The sequence below is a fragment of the Podarcis vaucheri genome (assembly GCF_965113315.1).
Source record: "Podarcis vaucheri genome assembly, chromosome: 16".
NCBI lineage: Eukaryota > Metazoa > Chordata > Lepidosauria > Squamata > Lacertidae > Podarcis > Podarcis vaucheri.
Genome location: NC_138754.1, coordinates 1556144 through 1581831, shown reverse-complemented (window position 1 = coordinate 1581831; position 25688 = coordinate 1556144). Strand labels below are relative to the sequence as shown.

At 41.9% G+C, this 25688-nt stretch overlaps 1 protein-coding gene across 1 annotated transcript; it reads left to right on the top strand.

Annotated features, from left to right (window-relative positions):
• Window positions 1-11036: 11036 nt before the first annotated feature.
• LOC309521674 (vomeronasal type-2 receptor 26-like) lies at window positions 11037-25027 on the top strand (the record flags this gene model as incomplete). Its single annotated transcript, XM_082204384.1, has 6 exons — window positions 11037-11048; window positions 11356-11634; window positions 13349-13471; window positions 15035-15221; window positions 16954-17150; window positions 24146-25027. 6 exons carry the CDS (start codon window positions 11037-11039, stop codon window positions 25025-25027), a joined length of 1680 nt encoding a protein of 559 aa, XP_082060510.1.
• Window positions 25028-25688: the final 661 nt, after the last annotated feature.

The window sequence follows — 25688 nt, the reverse complement described above, 5'->3', positions numbered from 1 at the left end:
CATAAAAAAAGTTCTATCCTTTTTAGACACCTTCTGGCCGACAATGCCCAGAAGGAAGGCCTCTGGTTTCTTGGGAAAAGTGTACTTAAACACCTTTTTTAACTCATTATAGATCATTTCCCAGAAGGCCTTCAGTCTTGGGCAGGTCCACCAGAGGTGAAAGAATGTTCCCTCAGCTTCCTTGCATTTCCAACATTTGTTATCGGACAAATGGTAAATCTTAGCTAGCTTAACCGGGGTCATGTACCACCTGTATACCATTTTCATAATGTTTTCTTTCAAAGCATTACATGCAGTAAACTTCATACCGGTGGTCCATAACCTTTCCCAGTCATCAGACATAATATTATAACCAATGTCCTGAGCCCATTTTATCATTGCTGGTTTAACTGTCTCCAAACTCTCTTTTTTAAAAGGCTTAGTTCCCCAGTTTAGGGCTGCGATCTGTGTGTGCTAATGTTCCTCCAGATTTCCCTAGACTGAGATAGATTGATCTGTAAAATATTATTAGCTCAGCTGAAGTGTAGCAGATGTCCCATCCAGAAGGAAACGCACTGTGGCACAGCATGTACATAACTATCATTTCAGCATCATGACACAGCTCTACCAACACATCCTGGCATTAGTATTTGCTGTAAAGGAGATCAATGTAAACCCCCAAATCTTACCCAACCTCACCCTGGGCTTCCACATCTATAACAGTCAGTTCAGCCCAAGCTGGACCTATCGTGTCTCCTTGGAACTCCTCTCTACATATGGCAGATACACCCCCAACTACAAGTGTGACCTCCAGAATAACCCCGTAGCAGTCATTGGAGGCTCTAACTCTGAAGTCTGTCTCCACATGGCAACTATACTGAGCATCTACAAGATTCCACAGGTAAAATTCTCCCAGAGCACCTCTCATGATGTCAAACTACCCAGACCATTGGGTCTTCTTTTGAGGCGAAGGCATGGCACTTTGCAAGTTCTGGTGATCAGCTTTACCTTTACAACTGTCACTGTGTTTGTCCTTTTTCGTTTGTTTTCCCTTTGCTCTTTCTCCTTATTGCTTAATATATAATAACTGCCATGGAAATAAATGGTGAATAAATATTTGTGTCTAATTGTGCTGATCTATGCTTGAAGTAAACTGGCTGAGGGACTGCAGTAAATATGCCAGTGTGGTGTCCTTCAGATGTGATTGAAATTCAACTTTCATCAGCCCCAGACAGCGTGGTCAGTGCTCATAGATTTTGTTGTTGTTGTTTAGTCGTTTAGTCGTGTCCGACTCTTCGTGACCCCCTGGACCAGAGCACGCCAGGCACTCCTGTCTTCCACTGCCTCCCGCAGTTTGGTCAGGCTCATAGATTATGGGGGTTCTAATCCAACAACAGAATATGGTGGAAGCCCTGACATGCCAGTGAATGTAAGACATGGCACAACCACGAAAGGCAAATGCGTGCAATTGTTTGAGTAGACTGGCACAACCCTCTTTCAGTTTATACTTTCTGCCACTATAGTTTCACAAGGGAAGACAAAATGAATTCCTTTGCTAGGATAGTTGGTTTAGAGCAGAGCTTTCCAAACTGTGTGTCACAACATGTTGGTGTGTCACACAAATGCTCCCCACACTCCTCCCAGGGCTGGAAAAGGGTTGGTTTAACCTCCAGTTTGCTAGTAAAATTGAATTACTAGGTCATGAAATGATGCATCTCTTAAAAAGTGTCTCACCAACATGAAAAGTTTGGAAAGCTCTGGTTTAGAGAATTGGTCAGCATATTTATACCTTTGAATTCCACCACTTTCTCTTAAGCTTGAGAAAAACTGAAAAACTCCCAGGTCGTCAGCACTCAACAACAACAGCAACAAATCTGAAATCTAGATTGGATTTTAACTGCTGCCAATACAAGTTAAAAAGTAAACCACCTCACCCTTTTTTTAAAGTATCTCATCTCCTCATTTCCTACCTTTCATTTAGCTCATCTATGGCTCTGCTCCAGTGGGGAAAATGAAAACTGAAGCTGCTTTCTACCACCAAATGTTCCCAAATCTAGACCATCAGTATGAAGGGATTCTCAAGTTATTGCTACATTTCAGGTGGACATGGACTGGTTTGTTGACTGTGAATGATGAGAATGGAGACAGGTTTATACAGAGCGTGGTTCCAAAATTTATCCTGAGAGGAATCTGCTTTGATTTCATGGAAAGATTTCCAACAATTACATATTCTAGCAGTGTTACAGACGTGGTTACAGATGCGCTCAAGACATTTAATATTGCCATGAGAAGTACTGTCAATGTGTTGCTCATTCATGGTGAAATTGATTCCATGACAGTTTTGAGAGCATTTCCTGAAATGTCAGAATATGAAGGTATACCAATGAAGGCTAAAGGGAAAGTTTGGATCATGACAGTCCAGATGGATTTCACATCACTTCCTTTTCAAAGAGATAAGGACATTGACTTCCTCCATGGTGCTCTATCCTTCACAATTCACTCAAAGGAGGTCTTGGGATTCCAGGAATTTTTTCAGATGAGAAATCCCATCTTGGAAAAAGAAGATGGCTTTATGAAGGTATACTGGGAAAAGGCATTTTCGTGCTATTTCCCTGACTCTGGGGAAAATATGCAGGATGGCAAAATTTGCACTGGGGAGGAGAAGCTGGAGACTCTTCTGGGGTCTATTTTTCAAGCGAGCATGACTGGCCACAGCTACAGCATCTACAATGCAGTCTATGCTGTGGCACATGCCTTGCATGCCGTACACTCATCTCAATTCAAACACAGAGCAATCGTGGGTGGAGGATGGCTGACGTTTTGGAATCAACAGGTGTGGAAGGTAAGATCAGGAGCGCAATAATGCAGGAATGCTCCCCATACCCTTGGAAATAATAAAAAGGGGAAGAATCCAGAGGGTTTGAAAAGTTTCTGTTCTCACCAACAGTGGTTAGCATCTCTTTTTCTATATAACAATTTTTATTATTTTTTACATATATTATCATTACATCACATTATATTTTCATCAACACACCTTTTGGCTCCAACAAGCCTATGACTTCCCTCCTTCTCGACTAGTGGTCTACCACGTTAAATTTTGTTTCTTGTTATATCCTCTTTTTCCTAATCGTGTTATAACTTTTTAACTTACTCAACCTGAATAGGTAATATTATTATTATTATTATTATTATTATTATTATTATTATTGGTAGTAGTAGTAATAGTAGTAGTGGTGGTGGTTGTGGTTCACATCTAAAGACCAAATTACATGTATTGTTGAAAACATGATTCACTGTTTTATGAATCTGTTTTACATCTGTCAATAGAAGCTGCCAGGGAACTCAGTGAGGACTCATCCTGAGTGGGGATAGGCCTTTCATCTCACTAACAGGAGATTGCAACAGAAGTTTTATTCAATGCCAAATGGCAGCTGCTGCAGAATGTCTTTGGTATGATTGTTTTTCATGAAAAGATGCATCATATAAAATCTTGCTGAAATTAAGCAAATTCCCCAAGCAGTAAAGGTAAAGGTAAAGGTACCCCTGCCCGTACGGGCCAGTCGTGTCCGACTCTACGGTTGTGCGCCCATCTCACTTAAGAGGCCGGGGGCCAGCGCTGTCCGGAGACATTTCCGGGTCACGTGGCCAGCATGATGAAGCTGCTCTGGCGAGCCAGCACCAGCGCAGCACACGGAAACGCCGTTTACCTTCCCGCTATGAAGCGGTACCTATTTATCTACTTGCACTTAGGGGTGCTTTTGAACTGCTAGGTGGGCAGGAGCTGGGACCGAAAGATGGGAGCTCTCCCTGCTGCGGGGATTTGAACCGCCGACCATGCACCGAAAGACGGGAGCCGTGGGGATTCGAACCATGCAATCAGCAAGCCCTAGGCACTGAGGTTTTACCCACAGCGCCACCCGCGTCCCTCCCCAAGCAGCAGTAGTAATATAATATACTAAGAAAGCATATACAGAAGGTGGGTTGTCTGCATTCGCTTACCTGAGGACATGAGAAGGTCCTGCAGCATCAGGCCAATGACCCATCTACTCCAACATCCTCTTCTCACAATGTCCAGCCAGATGCCCATAGGACCTGATTGCAACAGGGCTCACCCCAATTTTGATTCCTAGAAAAGAGGCATCCTGCCTTCAGCCATGGAAGCAGAACATGGACATGATGGCCAGCAGCCGCTGACAGCCTTATCCCCTGTGAATTCTTCAAACCTCTTTAAAAATCCCTTCAGTTGGTGGAGCTTAACCCTCCTTTATTCTAAATAAAAATGTAGTAACAAGCCTTACTTGTTCATAAGATGTAAAGGCTGCTTGAAAGGCTTCAACCCTTCCTTCTTCTCTGTCTTGTGCTGCTTGGTTGTTACGCATTCTTCTCGATGGAATGAAGGTAATGACAAAGAAGATGGTGGAGATGTGGGGCTTTTAGTGCTTGATAACTACAATTGCATCTACTACTAGTCTTTATAAATCCTTTGTTGAAGGACCCATTCCTCATATCCCTCAAGTGGGAAACCTCATCATCAACCTGCTATATCTAGTTATATTTGGGGACATGGGTGGCGCTGTGGTCTAAACCACTGAGCCTCTTGGGCTTGCTGGTCAAAAGGTTGGCAGTTCAAGTCTGTGCGACAGGGTGAGCTTCCGTTGCTCTGTCCCAGTTTCTGCCAACCTGGCAGTTCAAAAGCATACCAGTGCAAGTAGATAAATAGGTACTGCTGTGGTGGGAAGGTAAACAGCATTTACATGTGCTCTGGCTTCCGTAAAGGTGTTTTGTTGTGCCAAAAGCACTTTAGTCATGCTGGCCACATGACCTGGAAAGCTATCTGTGGACAAATGCCGGCTGCCTCGGCCTGAAGTGAAACGAGCGCTACACCCCATAGTCGCTGCACTTAACCATCCAGGGGTCCTTTACCTTTACCTATATAGTTATTAATTACCCTTCTATTCCCTTTCTCTTTCCCCCTCCCGAATTTAGCTCAGCCACTGGGTGAGAAGTAGCGTCTTTAATAATAGTGCTGGGGAAAAAGTTTATTTCAACCAAAATGGAGAACTGGAGTCTGCATTTGATATAATGAACTGGGTGACATTCGCAAACCAGTCCATTCTTCAAGTAAGAGTTGGTGGGATAGACCCACAAGCTGCCTCGGGCAAACAGTTCACCATTCATGACGATGCAATTGTGTGGCCCAGCAGATTTAACCAGGTACGGTTCAGGCACATTGTCTAAAAAGTGTCATGGCAAAACATCTGTCTGTAGTTATCTTCCTTTGCCCCTTAGTTTACACACTGACAGGTAGGCTCACACCCTTTGGAGCATGCCACAAACTGTGCCATTGCTAATCGTGTCCGCCATGTTTGCATGTGGCATGGCAGATGTGAACATGTTTGTTTACATATGCACATGGCTATCTATTTATAGGGACGCGGGTGGCGCTGTGGGTAAAACCTCAGCGCCTAGGACTTGCTGATCGCATGGTCGGCGGTTCGAATCCCCGCGGCGGGGTGCGCTCCCGTCATTCGGTCCCAGCACCTGCCAACCTAGCAGTTCGAAAGCACCCCCGGGTGCAAGTAGATAAATAGGGACCGCTTACCAGCGGGAAGGTAAACGGCGTTCCATGTGCTGCGCTGGCTCGCCAAATGCAGCTTGTCACGCTGGCCACGTGACCCGGAAGTGTCTGCAGACTGCGCTGGCTCCCGGCCTATAGAGTGAGATGAGCGCACAACCCTAGAGTCTGGCAAGACTGGCCCGTATGGGCAGGGGTACCTTTACCTTTACCTTTATCTCTTTATAGGGACTTGGCGCAATGAAGACCCTGCTCATACAGTTGTCCTAATTGAATGGACCACATAAGGCATACAAATCTATGAGAACAAGGCATGATGCTATTTAGTGCTTTGTTGTTCATTGTGTTTTTACCCTCTTGTGCTATTCTTGCATTTTTACTTTATTCTGTATATTGTAAGATGCCTTTAGATTGTTTTGTATCAAAGTGATAAATGAAATAAATAAGTTTAATGGTATGATGAGATGTTTCTAGACACTGCTTTTCTTACATTCCATTCAATATACATAGCAACAAAGGAAGCTGCTTTATAACCAGTCAGACAACTGACCCATCTAGCTCAGTACATTTGACACTGACTGGCAACTGGTCTCTGGGGTTCAAGACCAAGGTCTTTCTGAACCCTAACTGGAGATGCCTGGGATTGAACCCAGGAGCTTCTGCATGCAAAGCAGATATTCTACTGCTGAGTTATGGCCCTTCCTCTAAGGCAAGAGTGAGGAACCTTCAGCTCTCCAGCTCTTTTTCTGAACTGCAACACCCATATTCCAAGCAAGCATTGCCAAGACCTGAAGGTCCCCCACACCTGTCCGAAGGGATGCAGATGTTGGAGTCAGTCTGGGGACACCATGTTTATAGCATATATGTTTCTATGATTTTATGTCCAGGCACTGCCCCTTTCTCTTTGTAATGACAATTGCCATTTGGGTTATAGTCGAACCAAGAAGGAAGGGGAGCCATTCTGCTGCTATGATTGCCTTCCCTGTCCAGAAGGGAAGATCTCAAACCAGAAGGGTAAGTGGTATAATGGAAAACCTTCACAAATGACTTAAGCACAAGATGTTTAACTATCTCTTTGCACATGCTGTGTTATTTAATTTTACTTTGCATGGGTAGTGCAAAGTGACCCAGCTTCGTCTTGTGGCCCAGCTACTCCCCTATCTGGACAGGGATAGCCTAACTACTGTTGTCTATGCTCTGGTAACCTCTCCAATCCACTTCTGATTGGAATCCACAACTAGGTTCCATGCCTACTATCTCTGAGTACAGTATCCTGAATATATACCGTAATTGCATAAGAAAGACAGAGATATGTTTGTCACACATCTCCCTAGAACCCATCTTTCTAGATTTTGTAGAATTAATATTGGCTACTCCATGTGTCCGCTTAGTGATTATTATTATTTCTTTATTCTTGATTATTCCGCTGTGAACAGGGGTTCCATATTTAAACCTTATGTTTTCTTTTCCAGACATGGATGACTGTTTGCAATGTCCAGAGGATCAGTATCCAAATAATGCCCAGGATTCATGCATTCCAAAAGTCATAAGTTTCCTGTCTTACGAAGAAGCTTTGGGGATGACTCTGGCAATATTGGCTCTTTCCTTTTCATTCATTACAGCTTTAGTGCTTGGCATCTTTGTTAAGCACCAGGGCACTCCCACTGTCAAAGCCAACAACCGGAATCTCACCTACACTCTCCTCATGTTCCTCCTGCTCTCCTTCCTTTGTGCTTTGCTGTTCATTGGCCAACCAAAAACGCTGACATGTCTTCTTCGACAAACTGCTTTTGGCATTATCTTCACGGCAGCTGTGTCTTGTGTTCTGGCCAAAACCACCATTGTAGTTCTAGCTTTCATGGCCACCATGCCTGGATCCCAAATGAGGAAATGGTTGGGGAAGAGACTGGCTGTTTCCATTGTTCTTGGCTCCTCTCTGATTCAAACCACTATTTGTACGGTGTGGCTCTCAACCTCTACCCCATTCCCAGATTTCAACATGCACTCTGTTGTTAAAGAAATTATACTAGAATGCAATGAGGGCTCAGTCGCCTTGTTTTACTGCGTCTTGGGCTTCATGGGTTTGCTTGCCACTGTCAGCTTCTGTGTTGCTTTCCTAGCCCGTAAGTTGCCTGATAGTTTTAATGAGGCCAAGTTTATCACCTTCAGTATGTTGGTCTTTTGCAGTGTTTGGTTGACCTTTGTCCCAACCTATCTCAGCATAAGGGGGAAATATATGGTTGCCGTGGAGATTTTCTCCATCTTGGCCTCCAGTGCTGGGTTACTGGTTTGTATCTTTTCTCCAAAGCTCTATATCATTCTGTTGAGACCTGAGCTGAACAACAAGGAACAGCTAAGAAGAACAAAACAATGAAATATTCTCAATTATTTGGCCCTGGTCCATTTTAAATTAGCAATGTGTAAGTGACAGGAATTAAGCCAGTGAGAAATAACTCATTCCTGTGGCCTTTTATACTGAGGGGGAGTGTATTGGTTTTGTTATTATGGTATGTATTTTTATGTTTTTATACTGTAAACCACCCTGTGATCTTTGGATGAAGGGTAGTCTAGGAATCTAATAAAGAAAAATAATACACATGGGCTAAATTGTGCTGTAATTTATTGGACTGAGACCTATGTTGCTGTTGCATTCTTTATTATTTGTTTAGTGTAGATAAAAAACAATGTGAACTGCGGTTTGGATCTAGACTTACTCATATTTACAATAGACTGTTTGAAAGAAATGAAACATAGAATATTCTCTCTGATGTACAATATTTATGTTTAATTGACTTCTCAATATCCAGACAAAAGAAAATATTTGTGAGATACTAGGCTGGATTTAGACTCATAATAGTACTTATCTTTGAGTGAAATAGGCTAAACCACTAAAACTGTCTGGATCAAAACCTTATATTTTTAATCAACAGAAGCAACTGAATACTTATTGCACTTCCAGAAAAAATAATCCATAATTGTTGCTATAATAGCTTGTGTGGAGAAAAGCTGAGTATTTGCCAGTCTGTTTAAGTTTTGTACTTTGGAAAAGATTTACATGACTTCTGCTGATGTCAGTGTGCAAGTGTTGACGTTTGAGACATGTGTCGCAGGCCTGAGTTGCTTAAGGCCTGAGCCACAGCAGAGGGATTTGCGTTGCCTTATCCAAAACATTGAAAGAAAGTAATTAGAATCATTTTAATAACCCAATCAGCCCAAGTGAACCTTTCCTCCTCTGAAGACAAGTCAGGATGTTTCTTTGCTATGTAACCAATGTAATGGAAATCATTGTATCCTGCTCAATATGGGGTGTGTATGAGAAGGAAATAGGGGCAAAAGTCTGGATCACAACAGCTTTCCGTGAAATCAGCTTTGATTTCTCAATTTCTCCTAATGACTCGCAGTATCTTCAGCGTTCTCTCTCTTTTGCGGTGAAGACCACAACAAGGAGCACCAAACATGACTACTAGGAAACACAGTCCAGACATTTCCAGGTTTTTTTTTTAAGGGAAGCATTTCCCTGTTCATATTCAAAGCATGTGTTATCCGTGAAAGGCTGGATCAGCTGGAGACAGGAGGAGGAACTGGAGATGTTGAAATTCTACTCTTTTGTATCTATTTTAAAATTTTATTTTCTATATGTTGCAATTTGCTGTAACCTCATGGTGAAGGGCGGGTAATTAATTTTAAAAGTGAAATACATCTGCAGGGTGGGCCATAGAGGAAGATTCCCCCCTCTGGTCTGTTTCCAGGCCTTGCCCACTTCATCCAGACAGAGCCCATGCGCCAGACATCTTATCAGTGGGCATGGTGGCCAAAGAAGCTCTATTGGCTGCCCCCCCCCAGGTGCAGTGACACCACAAAGAAGGACCAAATGTGGTTTTTCATTTGGATTCTAAAACATTCAAGTTTTCAAAATAAGGGTCCATTTGGAACTTCTGCAAAAGTTAATTCCACCTCAGTGATTAAACATAGTTCAAACCAGTTACATGCCTGTGCTGTTTTTCATTTTAAGACCTCAGTTGTGAACACATTTGTAACTATAACAAGTTAAAACTTCCTTCCACTGAGGATTGTCCAGAGAAGAGTTCAGCTGAGATATGAAAAACATGTTTTCTTTTGCAATATTGCAGAGAAACAATGAATCAGATCAAGTTCTTAGCAGACCTGCAATTATCAAATTAATCACCATTATTTGTACTTTCCCCCCCATCCTTGGTGCGGTCTACTGGTCCCATGCAAAATAACAATCAAAGACTAAGGGGTGTTACTAATATCTAGGAGTCACTGAGAGCTGGGCCTATAGACATAGCTTTGAATGGCCACCGATTCTTTATTCTGTATTGTTTGCCCTTGAATCAGCTGGGTGAGTGATCATTCAAATTCCGCTGAATAAGAATCACAGAGCAGATGGCTTGGTGTCTACCATTAAACTCTCTGCAAGATGTTATTATTTGGCGTGGTGGTGTTCCTACTGCTGTCCCAGGGGATATGCATGCTTGCTCCTCTCCCTCAATGTTCTATCAAAGAACCTGTTCCTATTATTCACAAATATTATCAGTCGGGAGACCTCATCATCGCTGGCATTATTTCTCAGATCTACATATCTTCAAGCACCATAACCTTTAAACAACATCCGGCTCTGGAACTTTCCAATGACCACATGTATGTTGCTTTAAAGCTATATCATAGTGTTTTAGTGATACTATTCCCAGTCATGCTGCTCTGTTGTATGGGATTTGGGAACAAACTGTTGGAAGCACATATTGCTTTATTGATTGTCTTTAGGGTCAGTCAGTTAGTTTGGTGGTTGATTACTGAGGATATCTGAAATCTCTGTCCCTCTTTTTAATGCGAGGATGAGCAAACTACGGATTAATCATTTTCTCATTATGTAGTAGTCTGGACAGCATATTGCTTTCAATTGTACTTCATAGAGATGATCACTATCTCTCCACTTTGATGCTAAACGTTTGGGACTTTCCTTGGAACTGATATAAAGAGGGATACTATATGTAATGTCTTGAGTTTCAATGAAATATTTCAGGGTTTCTTCATCAACATTAAAGCCATAACAAATGTTGTGAGAGCTGCTGATTTCCAAGAGTTTAGGAAGAGTGATGCTCTGAGGAGTCTTGACGAAAGAAAATATTTGTCCAGGATTAAATGTTTCTGAAGCTTGAAGTAGAGTTTCAAGAGGGCAATGAGGAAAACATCAGGGACTCTAGCTTGCTTGATCTGTTCTATTTCACATGATCAGATCAGAGGAATCTTTATTTGCAGCTGCAACTAGCCATAGCAATAAAGTAAAATATACTGAAGATAGACATAAAAACTGAATTATACATAATACATTTTAGAGGTTTACATCAATAATAAAAAATAGATCTTAATCTCATTGCCTTCACTGAGAACCTTGCAGTTTTTGCTGTTCAATGAAGTGGCATGCCTGGATAGGGCTTAAGGAGTAGGCACTAATGCAGCCATGGAAAGACAGGTCAGAGTATCATATAATGTCCTCTTCCTTCCCAATGGCCTGTATAGTTGTGCTGCAAATTTCTATTGCTGCTGCTGCTTCTGTTTGCAACACAATGACTGTATGCTTGTAAATGAGATGATGTTTGAAGTTGGAGGTCATTGTTTAAAATACTTTGGACCTTGGCCTTAAAAGCCATTCATGTGCAATATGTTAATTAAATATACAGTGAACTGAAACATTGTGAATGTGATGAACTGAAGCCGATGGTGTAAAATGTAACACATGACTCTCACCATATGACACTTGATAAAGGGTCCTGACTCAGAACTACCAGCACATCCTGGCCTTGGCATTTGCTGTGAAGGAGATCAATGCCAACCCCCAAATCTTGCGCAATGTCACTCTTGGATTCCACATCTATAACAGTCATTTCAGTGCCAGCTGGACCTATCAAGCCTCCATAGAACTTCTCTCTAGACGGGCCAAGTTCATCCCTAACTACAAGTGCGATGTTGAGAATACTCCAGTAGCAGTCATCGGTGGACCAAACTCTAATGTCTGTCTTCACATGGCAACTATCCTGAGCATGTACAAGATGCCACAAGTAAGATGTGTTTGTGAAGCACCTCTAAGTTGAACAAGTCATTTGAACTTCATTCACCTCCATCTTGATGCGTCTTGCAGACTAGAAAAGTTGTGAATGAAATAGATAGGCACATTCAGAATATTATTGAAATAAAATAAACCTTGGGGTTTATCCATCTATCTACCTTATTCATTTTTGTACCCAAAGTTACAAAAAATGATAAGGTCTCATGGTTCAGTTTGAAAAAAATAAACCTTGGGGTCTATCTATATCATCGATCGATCGATCGATCGATCGATCATCTATATTGTAATGTGTATGGGTTGCTCGTGCATAAGTTGCCGCCTCTCCAGTCTTTGTTGCCTTGCTAAACCTTTCAGTCTGGGCAGCCCTTCACTTCGTGGCTGCCTCAGTCACTAGCAGAATCCGTCAGTGGGTGTTTCTTAAATCTTTTCCAACATAAAAGTTGTTTGACACCCAATCTCCTCCTACTCTCTCTGCGCGGACGTCTTCTGCGCAGGGTGGGCGTGGGTAGCGGAGGACCCGTGCTCTCCCCGCTGGTGTCCAGTGAAGAGTCCTGGAGCCCTCTCGCCGATTCCCCCATCAGCCCCTCTATATCCCTGGTGTTGCGCTGATTTGCTTCCCCATCTGCGGAGCTGCCTCTCTCCCTGCTGGGCCCTTCTCCAGCATCATTTGAGAGCCTTCCCTCCGCCTCTAGCTCCGATGTCAGTTCCCTGACATATATCTATCTATATCTCTCTCTCTCTATCTATCTATCTATCTATCTATCTATCTATCTATCTATCATCTATCATTTATCTATCATCTATCTATCTATCATCTATCTAGCTATCTAGCTATCTAGCTATCTAGCTGTCTAGCTGTCTAGCTATATCTATCTATCTATTATCTATCTATCTATCTATCATCTATCTATCTATCTATCTATCTATCTATCTATCATCTATCTATCATCTATCTATCATCTATCTATCATCTATATCTATCTATCTATCTATCTATCTATCTATCTATCTATCATCTATCTATCTATCTATCTATCTGTCATCTATCTATCTGTATCTATCTATCTATCATCTATCTATATCTATCTATCATCTAGCTATTATCTATCTACCTTACTCATTTTTGTACCAAAGTCATAAAAACTGACAAGGTCTCATGGCTCAGTGACCCAAGGTAATATCCTACTATTTGTCCTTCTTTGATGGACCATTAGCTAAATTTTCCCAGGCCACCTAAATATAGCATGAATTCAGTTCAAGAGATTTTTTACCCATCTAATATATTGAATGTGAAAGTTTTCCCTAGCTTATATAGTCATGTAGTTACCAGAGTGGTGGTGGGTGAGGAATGGGGTGAGCCGGACCACAGGTCAGATATATTATCTAAGATTATATATCTGATTCATTACATCCATATCAATCTTTCTTTAAAGATGTTTAGTACTGGATTGGTTTTGGTATTCAAGGGTAAAACAATTTTAGGGGAAAAGCACAATTTGTCATGTCTCTATACTCACAAAGTGGCAAATGTTTCTCTTCTCTTACCTTTTCAAAACTAGCTCATATATGGCTCTTCTCCAGTCATGAATAATGAAACTCAGGCTGTCTTCTTCCACCGGATGTTCCCAAATGGTGCCTTTCAGTACAAGGGAATTCTCCACTTACTTCTGCATTTCTCATGGACGTGGATTGGAGTTGTTTCCCAGGATGACGACAACACAGAGAGCTTTATAGAGAACATACTTCCTCTGCTTTCCCAGGGTGGCATCTGCTTCGACTTCATAGAAAAATTCCCCAAACTAACTTCTTCCAGTGGCTTTGGAGACATGGTAGGAGAAGGCTTAAAGACACTTAATGTCATTATGTCAAGTACTGCCCATGTTGTGCTTGTGCATGGAGAAATTCAGACCATGATGGTTTTGAGAGCCATGCCCCAAATTGCAGATATGGAGAATATGCCATGGAGGACAATGGCTAAAATTTGTATTATGACAGCCCAGATGGATTTCACATCATTCCCCTTCCAAAGAGATTGGGACATACATTTTCTCCATGGTGCTTTGTCCCTTTCAGTTCATTCAAAGGAGGTGCTGCTTTTCCACACATTTCTTCAGAACAGAAACCCTGCTTCAGTAGAAGAAGATGGCTTCATCAGGGAGTTCTGGGAAGAATCATTTGACTGTTCATTTCCCAGTTCTGCGGCACACAAGATGGACTGGAAAAGGTGTTCTGGGAATGAGAGGCTGGAGCTGCTTCCTGTTTCTGTGTTTGAAATGGGCATGACTGCTCATAGTTACAGCGTCTACAATGCTGTCTATGCAATAGCACGTAGTTTGCATGTCAGCTATTTATCACAATTCAAATACACAGGAATATCACGCTGTGGAAGGTGGACGATTCTGAAGGCACAACAGTGGCAGGTGATGGCCTGAACATAATGGCCTGATCAGATGGAAGACACCACCACCTATTTCGTGCAACAGCATTGCTTAGATCAGGGGTTGTCAACCTGGTCCCTACCGCCCACTAGTGGGCGTTTCAGGATTCTAGGTGGGCAGTAGGGGGTTCTAAGGCCCAAGCCTAATCCTCCTTCCAACGAGCACTGGTGGATGGTAAGGAAATTTTACCAACAAGAAAGATACATTAGAAGCAGTAGGTATAAAAGGTTGACTACCCCTGGCTTAGAGGGTTCAGAAATTTGCATTATTATTAAGGATAGAGTTCTGGCATTTAAATGGTGGCTGAAGAAATGACTTTTTTTCTAAAAAACACACAAAACCCTGCCCACTGCAACTTATAAAAAGCTGAACAGTGGTTTGACTATAACTAGTGATGGTAAAGCTTTGTAATGGAACTATTTTAAAGCTCATAATGAATTTATGTATGATTTGTGGGATGTAGTTACCAGAAAAGGAGAGGGTTTTTTTTCCCCAGCTTCCCACCCCTTTGCTTGGAAATGTAATTCGACCATAGGTAAAAGAGTGGTCTGTACTTCCGTGAGCAGTCTGATATTCACAATCCCCCCCCCCCAAATGACTTATTTAGAAGAAGATTATCATATAGTATCACCCCAAATGCATTTTTGGGTAAAAATGGAGCTCATCTGAAATTTTAGGTGACTTATTGTTACTGTTGATGCCATTGGCCTGTATAAAGACTTTTAAGGGAACACAATCTGAACACTGCAAGTAAAAAATTTTATCACCATATTTCATAGTTCCATCTTTTGCACCTTTACACACTTATGATTTCTCTTCCTCATAATTTAGCTCCACCATATTCTCAGAAGTATTTCATTTAACAACAGTGTGGGGGAAATGGTGTCCTTTGATCAAAATGGGGAATTGGCTGCTGGCTTTGACATTATAAACTGGGTCACACTCCCAAACCAGACCTTCTTCAGGGTTAAAGTTGGAAAGATAGACCCTCCGACTCTCCAAGATAAGAAAGATGCTCTGACCTCCCTGGACAACGTCTTCACCATTCATGAGGATCTCATCATCTGGCCCAAACAATTTAACCAGGTGCAGTCCTTGCATATTTCAGGGTGCATTTATAAATTTCCTCAATATTCAAGAAGTGAGTTATCTAGATACTCAAATGGTTGTAGTTCACTGTCCCCAGTGAAATCATGCTTTTGAACCAAAACATTCACCTTGCATAATGCTGGAACTTCATTGCTATGCAATGTCCTTTGGCCTTTTAATTGTTCTAGTCAAAGTTTGCTGGTAGTAGAGAAAATCTGATGACGATTCAACCACCCATCTAAAGCCATCCTGGACTCTCACTGGTGTGGCCGAAGAGCACTTTTGCAATCCTCTATCCTTTCAATGTTCCCCTCTTTCACGGTAGAGATTTAGATGAGTTCCTATGCTGGTATAAATCTCATTCCAGTTTGGGGATATTTCAGAGGGTGAAGGTGGCTTTTAATTCATTGGGTCAAATCCATTCCCTGATCTTTCCTGTCACATCTCTCAATGGCCCAGACATGCCCTCTGGAACTGATGTTATTACACAACCCCACTTTGAAGCCTTTTCTTAAATGGATAGAGAAGACTGCAATAAAGTTTCCATAATAAAGGATCTCAATATAAGCACATTGTTATTTCTTTTATGCACAGTCACAGCCCCTTTCCATGTGTAATGACCACTGCCACCCAGGTTATAGTAGGACCAAGAAAGAAGGAAAGCCATTTTGCTGCTATGATTGCTTTCCATGTCCAGTAGGGAAAATCTCAAACTGGAAAGGTAAGAAATTTCATATAGATAGTTGATCCAATCCGTAGCTCATCAAATTGAACAGCTATGATCTTGCTTATCCACATCAGTTTTTAAAAGCAAACAGAATCTAATTACCACCCTTTTCTCTGTACAAGACAACATAGCACATCATCACCCCCTCGGATGATGCTTCAAGGAGATTTGCCACTCCAGTTTTCAAAATGTGAATATAAACATATACATATTTTTAAAACTGCATATGCACATAAATGTGATATAGAAAGTATGAAGTCTGAGGTGTATGAATATCTAAAACACTTTCAAACCTTCTGAAAATGCATTTTAAAAAATATTTCATCATCCCTTTAAAACACATGGCCTGAACATGCCCCTGTATCCCAGATATCCTGTATCTGGGAACAGGGATATATACCTTTCCTACTGCAAGATTAACTTTGATATTTTTCTTCTACCAACACTGTTGCAAAGGAAGAAATAAATGAATTGATGCACGGTGCAAGGGCTGAGATTCTCATTTACGCATGCTCTGTTCTTTGTATTCTGATTCCAGATATGGATGACTGTATTCAATGTCCAGGAGATCAATATCCAAACATTGGTCGGGATACATGTCTTCCAAAAACCACCAGCTTCCTTTCTCACAAAGAGCCTCTGGGGATCAGCTTGGACGCTGTTGCTCTCTCCTTTTCTTGCATCACAGCTCTCGTGCTTGGAATCTTTATGAAGAACAAGGACACACCCATAGTCAGAGCCAACAACAGGGGCCTCACCTACACTCTCCTCCTCGCCCTCCTGCTCTGCTTCCTTTCTGCTTTGCTGTTCATCGGACAACCGGAGGTTGTGACCTGCCTCCTTCGACAAATACTTTTTAGCATAATCTTCTCTGTGGCAGTTTCTTGCGTATTGGCCAAAACCACCATTGTGGTGCTAGCTTTCATGGCCACGAAGCCAGGGTCCAGGATAAGGAAATGGGTGGGGAAGCAATTAGCCATCTCCATAGTCCTGTCCTGCTCCCTGATTCAAGCCACAATCTGCAGTGTGTGGCTGGCAACCACTCCCCCATTCCCAGACTTTGACAAACACTCAATGCCGAAAGAAATTCTGCTTGAATGCAACGAAGGGTCGACTGTCATGCTTTACTGCGTGTTGGGCTTCCTGTGTCTCCTGGCCGTTGTCAGCTTCACAGTGGCCTTCTTAGCTAGAAAGTTGCCCGACAGTTTCAATGAAGCCAAGTTCATCACCTTCAGCATGTTGATCTTTTGCACGGTATGGCTGTCCTTTGTTCCCACCTATCTGAGTACCAAGGGGAAGTACATGGTGGCCGTGGAGATCTTCTCCATTTTGTCCTCCAGTTTTGGATTACTGAGCTGCATCTTTTCCCCAAAATGCTATGTCATTTTACTGAGACCTGATCTGAATAGCAAAGAGCAGCTAAACATAAGAAAGAATTAAAATAATTAACAAGTCTGTCTGTTCAATTCTATATGGCACGTTTAAATAAATCTTTGAGATTAAATCACGTGTTACTCAATAGTGTGATGTTAGGATTGCGACACTCCCTTCTGGATCCTTTCTATTTGTGGAATGGGGATAACATTGAAAATTGGGGAACTTTAATGAATATAGACTCATACAATTGAAGAGTTGGACAGGGTCTAATGTAGTAATCACAGCAAAAGGATCCCTGACAGATGTTCATCCAAACTTGGGTTAAGAATGAAGGGCATCACAGGAAACCTCAATTCTGACCTCTGATTGAGTTAAATATAACAACAACAACAACAACAACAACAACAACAACACAACAGTTTATTATTTATACCCTTCTCACCTGTCTGGGTTTTCCCAGCTACTCTGGGTGGCTTTCAACCAAACCTTAAAAACAGAATAAATCTTCAAACATTAAAAACTAAACTAAACAGGGCTGCCTTCAGATGTCTTCTGATACTCGGATAGTTGTTTATTCCCTTGATATCTGATGGGAGGGCTTTCCACAGGGCAGGCCCTACTACCGAGAAGGCCCTCTGTCTGGTTCCCTGCAACCTCACTTCTCGCTGTATGTGGGCTGAATGATGGGGGTGGAGATGCCCCTTCAGGTCTGCTGGGCCGAAGCCATTTAGGGCTCTGAAGGTCAGCACCAGCACTTTGAATTGTGCTCAGAAACGTACTGGGAGCCAATGGGCGGCCACTCCCAGTCTAGCTGCCGCATTCTGGATTAGTTGCAGTTTCCAGGTCACCTTCAAAGGTAGCCCCACATAGGCTTTCAGGTGACATGGTGTCAACTGTCTGCTGTACTGTTTCTACCACTTCTGACTTCTGTCTCTGTTCAGGATTAGAACATATGCTGACTTGCTCCTGTTCCTCCTCTTGTTTGCCACCGCCGCACACCTGGGTCCATGCAATCTTCATCTGCCTCCTGCCTGGAAGCCTCTTGAGATGGAGGCCACCACCATTCCTCCTCCTCATCTGGCCAGTCCCTGACAGATATGCTATATCTGATGTGATATATCTGATGTCAGCTGTGGGACAGATAATGAGTGGCTGGGCTGATGAGGGCTTGTAGATTCCATCAGCTGTCAGGAGCACCTACAAAGCCCTGTGCAAAGTGCTCTACAAGTGCTGGTGATGAGCTGATAGTTCAGGCTTGCAAATCAGCTTTCGTGGTGCTATGGAAGCCCCAACAGTCAGCTGATCATGAAGGCTACCATAGCTCTGTGAGTACCAGTATGCAAGCCCCAATGATCAACTGATTGCAAGGGGTTGCAGAGTGCCATATTTGGAGATTTTCAACCCCAATGATCAGCTGAATATTCATGTGAGATAAATAGGTTCTCTGATGTCACTGCGATATCAGATGACTGAGAGATATGCTGCACCTAAAGATCCAGGGCACCTTTCAGATCAAGTTCCCCACAAGATCACAAGATCACACATGTTGTTTAAAATATGGTCTCAGGCCTCAGAATTTGGTGGTGGTCAATCTAGTTAGAAAAATACAACCTACAGTTTTTCAGCACCAGAAAATAGAAATAAGAATATTTATGTAGTATTGCCTTCTTTGGACATAACTTGTTCAGATTTGACTGCTATACAGTGGTACCTCAGGTTAAGTACTTAATTCGTTCCAGAGGTCTGTTCTTAACCTGAAACTGTTTTTAACCTGAAGCACCACTTTAGCTAATGGGGCCTCCTGCTGCTGCCGTGCCACCGGAGCCCGATTTCTGTTCTTATCCTGAAGCAAAGTTCTTAACCTGAAGCACTATTTCTGGGTTAGCGGAGTGTGTAACCTGAAGCCTCTGTAACCTGAAGCATAGGTGACCTGAGGTACCACTGTATTGGAGTCTTGAACATTTTAAACCTCATTGAGAAAGAGCCTAAATCACTGAATTAACAGATTTCTAAATCTAAATTTTATTATTGAATTTTAATTTAAAATTATGGTATGTCCATAATTGTCCATATGGTGTTAGTTAATATAATAGATAATTGATAAGCTTGATAAACTGACTCAATTTAAAGGTTGTGCAAAGTTTTATTCTACCTCTTTAAATTATTGGCTGCCAAGCAGTTATTCTTTTATTATAAATTTTCTTCTTTCACACAGTTTTCTAGGTGACTTTTCTCTCTCATTTTGCTGAATCTCATTAAACTCTTCTTCCTCCCTACTGAGGATGACCAGCTGAGACTTTGGCTATGATGTAATAAACATCTCCCCCCACCGCACATCACCAAGAAGCATCAACCCAGCAAAGCTGATTAAGTCTCCTGTAATTATCAAAGAAATCATGATCATTTCTTTGACTCTTTGGGGAGTTCCAGTAGCCGCATGAAAACGATGAATCAAGACTTGCAGATACTATTAATATCTCCTGTGATGTTCAAAGCTTGGCCTTACACCAAGGGCTCTGTCAGACTGATCATTGATACTTTTTTCTGCAAAAATCTGGCTTTCGTAAGCATCCCAGTGAGACTTTGCTGCTCAGTATCACTCAGATGAAAATGGGAAAAGAGATGAATTGTTGCCTAAAAAATTCCTCTTGCTCCTACCATGCTCTGTGCAGGATGGTACTTTCCATGATGTTGGCGTCAGTGCTGCTTCCTCCAGATGAGTGTAAGGCTGCTGTTGCTCCATGTTCCATCAGTGACCCTCTTCCTATTCTTCACAAATATTTCCAGTCTGGAGATGTTGTTATTGCTGGCATTATGTCTCAAATCTATATAACTTCAAGCATAGCCTTCACTGAACTTCCTACACCTGAACTCTTTGATGACATTCTGTAAGGAAATGTGTGTGTGTGTGTATCCTTAAAAACCTTATCATATATCTGTAATGAATATATTTCTGCATTTGACATATGATGAAGGTTATGCTCATTACACTAGTGGCCAAAATTGTGGAAAACTTTAGGAAAAGCTGTATTTCTAAGGTTTGGCAGCTCATAACAACAGTACTAATGCCCTGAAATTAAATATTATTAGAAAGATCGTCTAATGCAGAATATAATGCCACAAACTGTGCTGAATAGCCCTGACCTGAATCCAACTGAAAATCTGTGGAGCTGATTAAGAAACCATTTTAGTCAGAAGCAGCCAAGGAATAAAGCACAACTGATAGACGCAATAATGCAATCTTGGTTTCACATTATAACAACTGACAAACTGAAATCTTTGGTTTACTCCATGGGATGCCATTGTTGGGCTGTAATGGCAGCAAAAGAAATAATGAAAAGCTATGAAATACCTTTTATCATGGTTTTCTGTGTATAACATTTTTATTTGGGTTTAACTGTTGATAGAATAAGGATAATTCAACACTGTTGCATTATATTATCATTCTAATGCTATATATATTTATGGTATTGATCTAAAAACTACTAAATACTACTGATGTTGTGAGCCAGAGATACAGAAATACTTTCCAAAATGTTTTCATAATATTGGCCACGTGTGTATGAATTCCTACCACCCTTTTCCTTCCACGTAGTTCTGGTGTTTATGAGACATGGGGGCAGACCTGATAGCTCACACCCAGGTTGTGGTAAACTTTTTCTTCTTATACGGTAGGCTTATACCAATGTCCAGTTTTTTTAAAAAAATAATTGCAAGGCAGTAAGAAGATAACATCCCCATTCACTTTGTTAAGGCTTTCTGCTCATTTACCAAGGTGAGCTAAGGATTTCTTATTGAATATTTGACTTTAATCCAAGCAAAGTCATAATTCATTCAGACTTAGAGGTGATTTTATTGTAAGCTTTTGTTAACCAGACTTCCTCCTCCTCCTCCTCCTCTGTAGAACAGAACTAGTAGCAATCAGGGCCAGGCTGCCTATGCGGTGGCAGGAGTTAGATATTCAGCGCAGCAAAACATCCAGGTTTCAATATTGTGTTTCAATATATCCACACACTTTCCTTCACTGTGGGAATGAAATCCATTTTTGTGAATGTGAACTGTTATGCACTATGTCGCTCTCCATACAGACCAATGACACAACTCTACCAGCATATCCTGGCTTTGGCATTTGCTGTGAAAGAGATAAATGAAAATCCCCAAATATTGCCCAATATCTCTCTGGCTTTCCACATCTATAACAGCCATTTCAATCCAAGCTGGACCTACCAAGCAGCCATGGAACTTCTCTCTAGCCAAGAAAAACTCCTCCCCAACTACAAGTGTGATGCTCAGGAGACTCCAAAGGTGGTCATTGGGGGGGCAAACTCTGATTTACGTCTCCACATGTCAACCATCCTGTCTATGTACAAGATGCCAAGAGTAAGAGTTCTGCATGGAACATGGGTCATCATGAAAGCCATTTACAGTTGCCTTTGACTAAATCTCATTGGGTTGCATGCTGGTAACTGAATGGCAAAGTGGGCATAGGTTGGTATTTCTCAACCAAAAATGTAGGTTGTGGAAAATATGTCTGCTTCAGTTCCAGACATCCTTAAAAACTCAGGTGGAATAATTCTTCATTGGACATTTTACTGCTCTTCAGGACTGTAATAAAACATCTGTGGCCTGTGGCACCACAACTGTATGTTTGCTATGCCTGCTGAAAAATCACTTATATCGAAATATTTTCCAAAATAACTTTAACATTTCCAAATCAAGAGAGGTAAAGAATATGTGAATCCTTCAGATTAATCAATGTCGATCAAATTGAAATTGAAATCTGGATTTGCATTTAAGTGATATTCGATATCACTTTTTGGTATCACTTTTCCTCTTGTTCAGAAGACATCTGAAGGCAGCCCTGTTTATGGAAGTTTTTTAATGTTTGATGATTTATCGTGTTTTTAATATTCTGTTGGAAGCCGCCCAGAGTGGTTGGGCAACCCAGTCAGATGGATGGCATACAAATAATATTGTTGTTGTTGTTTAAAAAAATATGCATTTAGCTGCTGTATGGGTCTTCCCTTGTAATGAATGAAAACATCCAAGCTGGTTTTAGCCACCAAATGTTCTCACCTGGTGCTCAGCAACAGCTGCATTTCACATGGATGTGGATTGGCTTGGTTTATCTGATGGGTGATAGTTGAGCATTATTTGTGCAAGGTTTGGGAAATCTGTTTTGATTTTATGGGGGGGGGGATCCATAAACAAGCTCTTGCTGGTTAGTTCAGTGAAATTGTTGAGAATGGCCCTGAAATGATCATAGTTGTGATAGAAAGCACAGCCAAGTGGTGGAAATGTTGAAAATCACACCAGTATGGTAGTGAGAATGTGGCTCAATACTGCAGAAATAGATGATGTACCAATACTAACCATGGCAAAAGTTTGGAATTAGAACAGTCCAGATGGTTTTCATATCATAACCTATGCAAAGGTGGTGGGAAATAGCTTTTCTACATGGTTCTCTATCCTTCGCAGTTGACACAAGGGATCATCTAGGGTTGTAGAATTTATTCAGACGAGAAACCTTACATGCAGCAGGGGGAGAAAGCTTTATCAGGCTTTTCTTTGAACAAGCATTTACCAGTTATTTCCTTTACTTTTCTTTAGATGTGAAAAGCAGCCAATTCTTCCATAAACCTAACTGCAAAATTGCTATATTTGATCTGAAGTCATTAATAGCCAAGTATTTCCCAAATCTGTAGATTCTAAATTTATTTCTGTTTAGATTTTTAAACAGAAATAATGAAAAAGGCAAATCCTCCTGGTTAATATACAGTAGTACATTGGGTTACAAGAACCTTTTAATGAGGGTGAAAGTGGAGAGCGCAAAATATGGTCTGAAGCTCAACATCAAAAAAACGAAGATCATGGCCACTGGGCCCATCACCTCCTGGCAAATAGATGGGGAAGAAATGGAGGCAGTGAGAGATTTTACTTTCTTGGGCTCCATGATCACTGCAGATGGTGACAGCAGTCACAAAATTAAAAGACGCCTGCTCCTTGGGAGAAAGGCGATGGCAAGCCTAGACAGCATCTTAAAAAGCAGAGACATCACCTTGCCAACAAAGGTCCGTATAGTTAAAGCCATGGTTTTCCCAGTAGTGATGTATGGAAGTGAGAGCTGGACCATCAAGAAGGCTGATTGCCGAAGAATTGATGCTTTTAAATTCTGGTGCTGGAGAAGACTCTTGAGAGTCCCATGGACTGCAAGAAGATCAAAGTGATCCATTCTGAAGGAAATCAGCCCTGAGTGCTCACTGGAAAGACAGATCGTGAAGCTAAGGCTCCAAGACTTTGGCCACCTCATGAGAAGAGAAGACTCCCTGGAAAAGACCCTGATGTTGGGAAAGATGGAGTGCACAAGGAGAAGGGGACGACAGAGGACGAGATGGTTGGACAGTGTTCTCGAAGCTACAAACATGAGTCTGACCAAACTGCGGGAGGCAGTGGAAGAGAGGAGTGCCTGGCGTGCTCTGGTCCATGGGGTAACAAGAGTCGGACACGACTAAATGACTAAACAACAACAACCTTGGGTTACAGATACTTCATGTTACAGATGCTTCAGGTTACAGACGCCGCTAACCCAGAAATAGTACCTCGGGTTAAGAACTTTGTTTCAGGATGAGAACAGAAATTGTGCTCCGGCGGCATGGCGGCAGCAGGAGGCCCCATTAGCTAAAGTGGTGCTTAGGTTAAGAACAGTTTCAGGTTAAGAACGGACCTCCGGAACGAATTAAGTTCTTAACCCAAGGTACCACTGTATACCAATTAAATAGAGATTGAAATCTGGTTTTGAGTCTAATTGGTGTTTTGATATCATCATTTGTTATCATCTTTCCTCCCTTGATTTTAACAATGACCCTCTTCAGCTCATCTATGGATCTTCTCCTTTGACGACTAATGACATTCACGCCCTTTTCACCCACTGGATATTCCCAGATGGGACTCAGCAATACGAGGGAATCCTCCAGTTACTGCTGCATTTCTGTTGGGTGTGGATTGGTGTGCTTTTTCTCCAAGATGACACTGGAGAGAGATTTGTACAAAATATTCTCCCCATGTTTGCCCAGAACGGTATCTGCTTTGATTTCATAGAAAGTTTCCCTAGGCTTACCTCTTCTGGAGAGTTTGATGAAATGGTGGAAGAAGGTTCAAAAACAATGAACATTTTTGTGGGAAGCACTGCCAATGCTGTGGTTGTGCATGGTGAAATTCACACAATTATGGTAATGAGAATGATACCCAAACTTGCAGAAACAAATGATGTGTCAATACAAGGAAATACCAAAGTCTGGATTATGACAGCCCAGATGGACTTCACCTCATTTCCCTTTCAAAGAGGTTGGGACATCACATTCCTCCATGGGGCTCTATCCTTTGCAGTTCACTCTAAGGATCTTCCAGGATTCCATAAATTTATTCAGATGAGAAAGCCTACCTTGGAAAAAGAAGATGGCTTTCTCAGGGTTTTCTGGGAAGAGGCATTTAATTGTGATTTCCCTGACCCTGCTTCAGAGAAGAAAGATGGCGAATTCTGCACTGGGGAGGAGAATCTTGAGAGCCTTCCTGGGTCTGTTTTTGAAATGAGCATGACAGCCCACAGCTACAGCATCTACAATGCAATCTATATTTTGGCACATGCTTTGCACACCATACAGTCCACCAAGTTAAATTGCAGAGCAATGCCAGGTGGAGCAAGAGGGAAACTTACAGATCTTCAGCCATGGCAGGTAATGTTGTCTTCCAGTTAATAGAGATGTCTGTAATCAACTCTGGAGCTCAGCCAAGGGGGCACTTTTCTTGAATACCTCTGTCAGTAGAGGAAACTCACTGTGTGTCATAGAATCCTAGAGTTGAAATAGACCACAAGGGCCATCGAGTCCAACCCCCTGCCAAGCAGGAAACACCATCAGAGCACTCCTGACATATGGTTGTCAAACCTCTGCTTAAAGACCTCCAAAGAAGGAGACTCCACCACACTCCTTGGCAGCAAATTCCACTGTCGAACAGCTCTTACTGTCAGGAAGTTCTTCCTAATGTTTAGGTGGAATCTTCTTTCTTGTAGTTTGGATCCATTGCTCCGTGTCCGCTTCTCTGGAGCAGCAGAAAACAACTTTTCTCCCTCCTCTATATGACATCCTTTTATATATTTGAACATGGCTATCATATCTCCCCTTAACCTCCTCTTCTCCAGGCTAAACATGCCCAGCTCCATTAGCCGTTCCTCATAAGGCATCGTTTCCAGGCCTTTGACCATTTTGGTTGCCCTCCTCTGGACACATTCCAGTTTGTCAGTGTCCTTCTTGAACTGTGGGGCCCAGAACCCTCGCCCAGTTGTTGAATAATAAAACATATGGACACCAGTATTTTAGATTTGTGGTCTATGTTCTATGAAATTTAGGCCAAGACTAA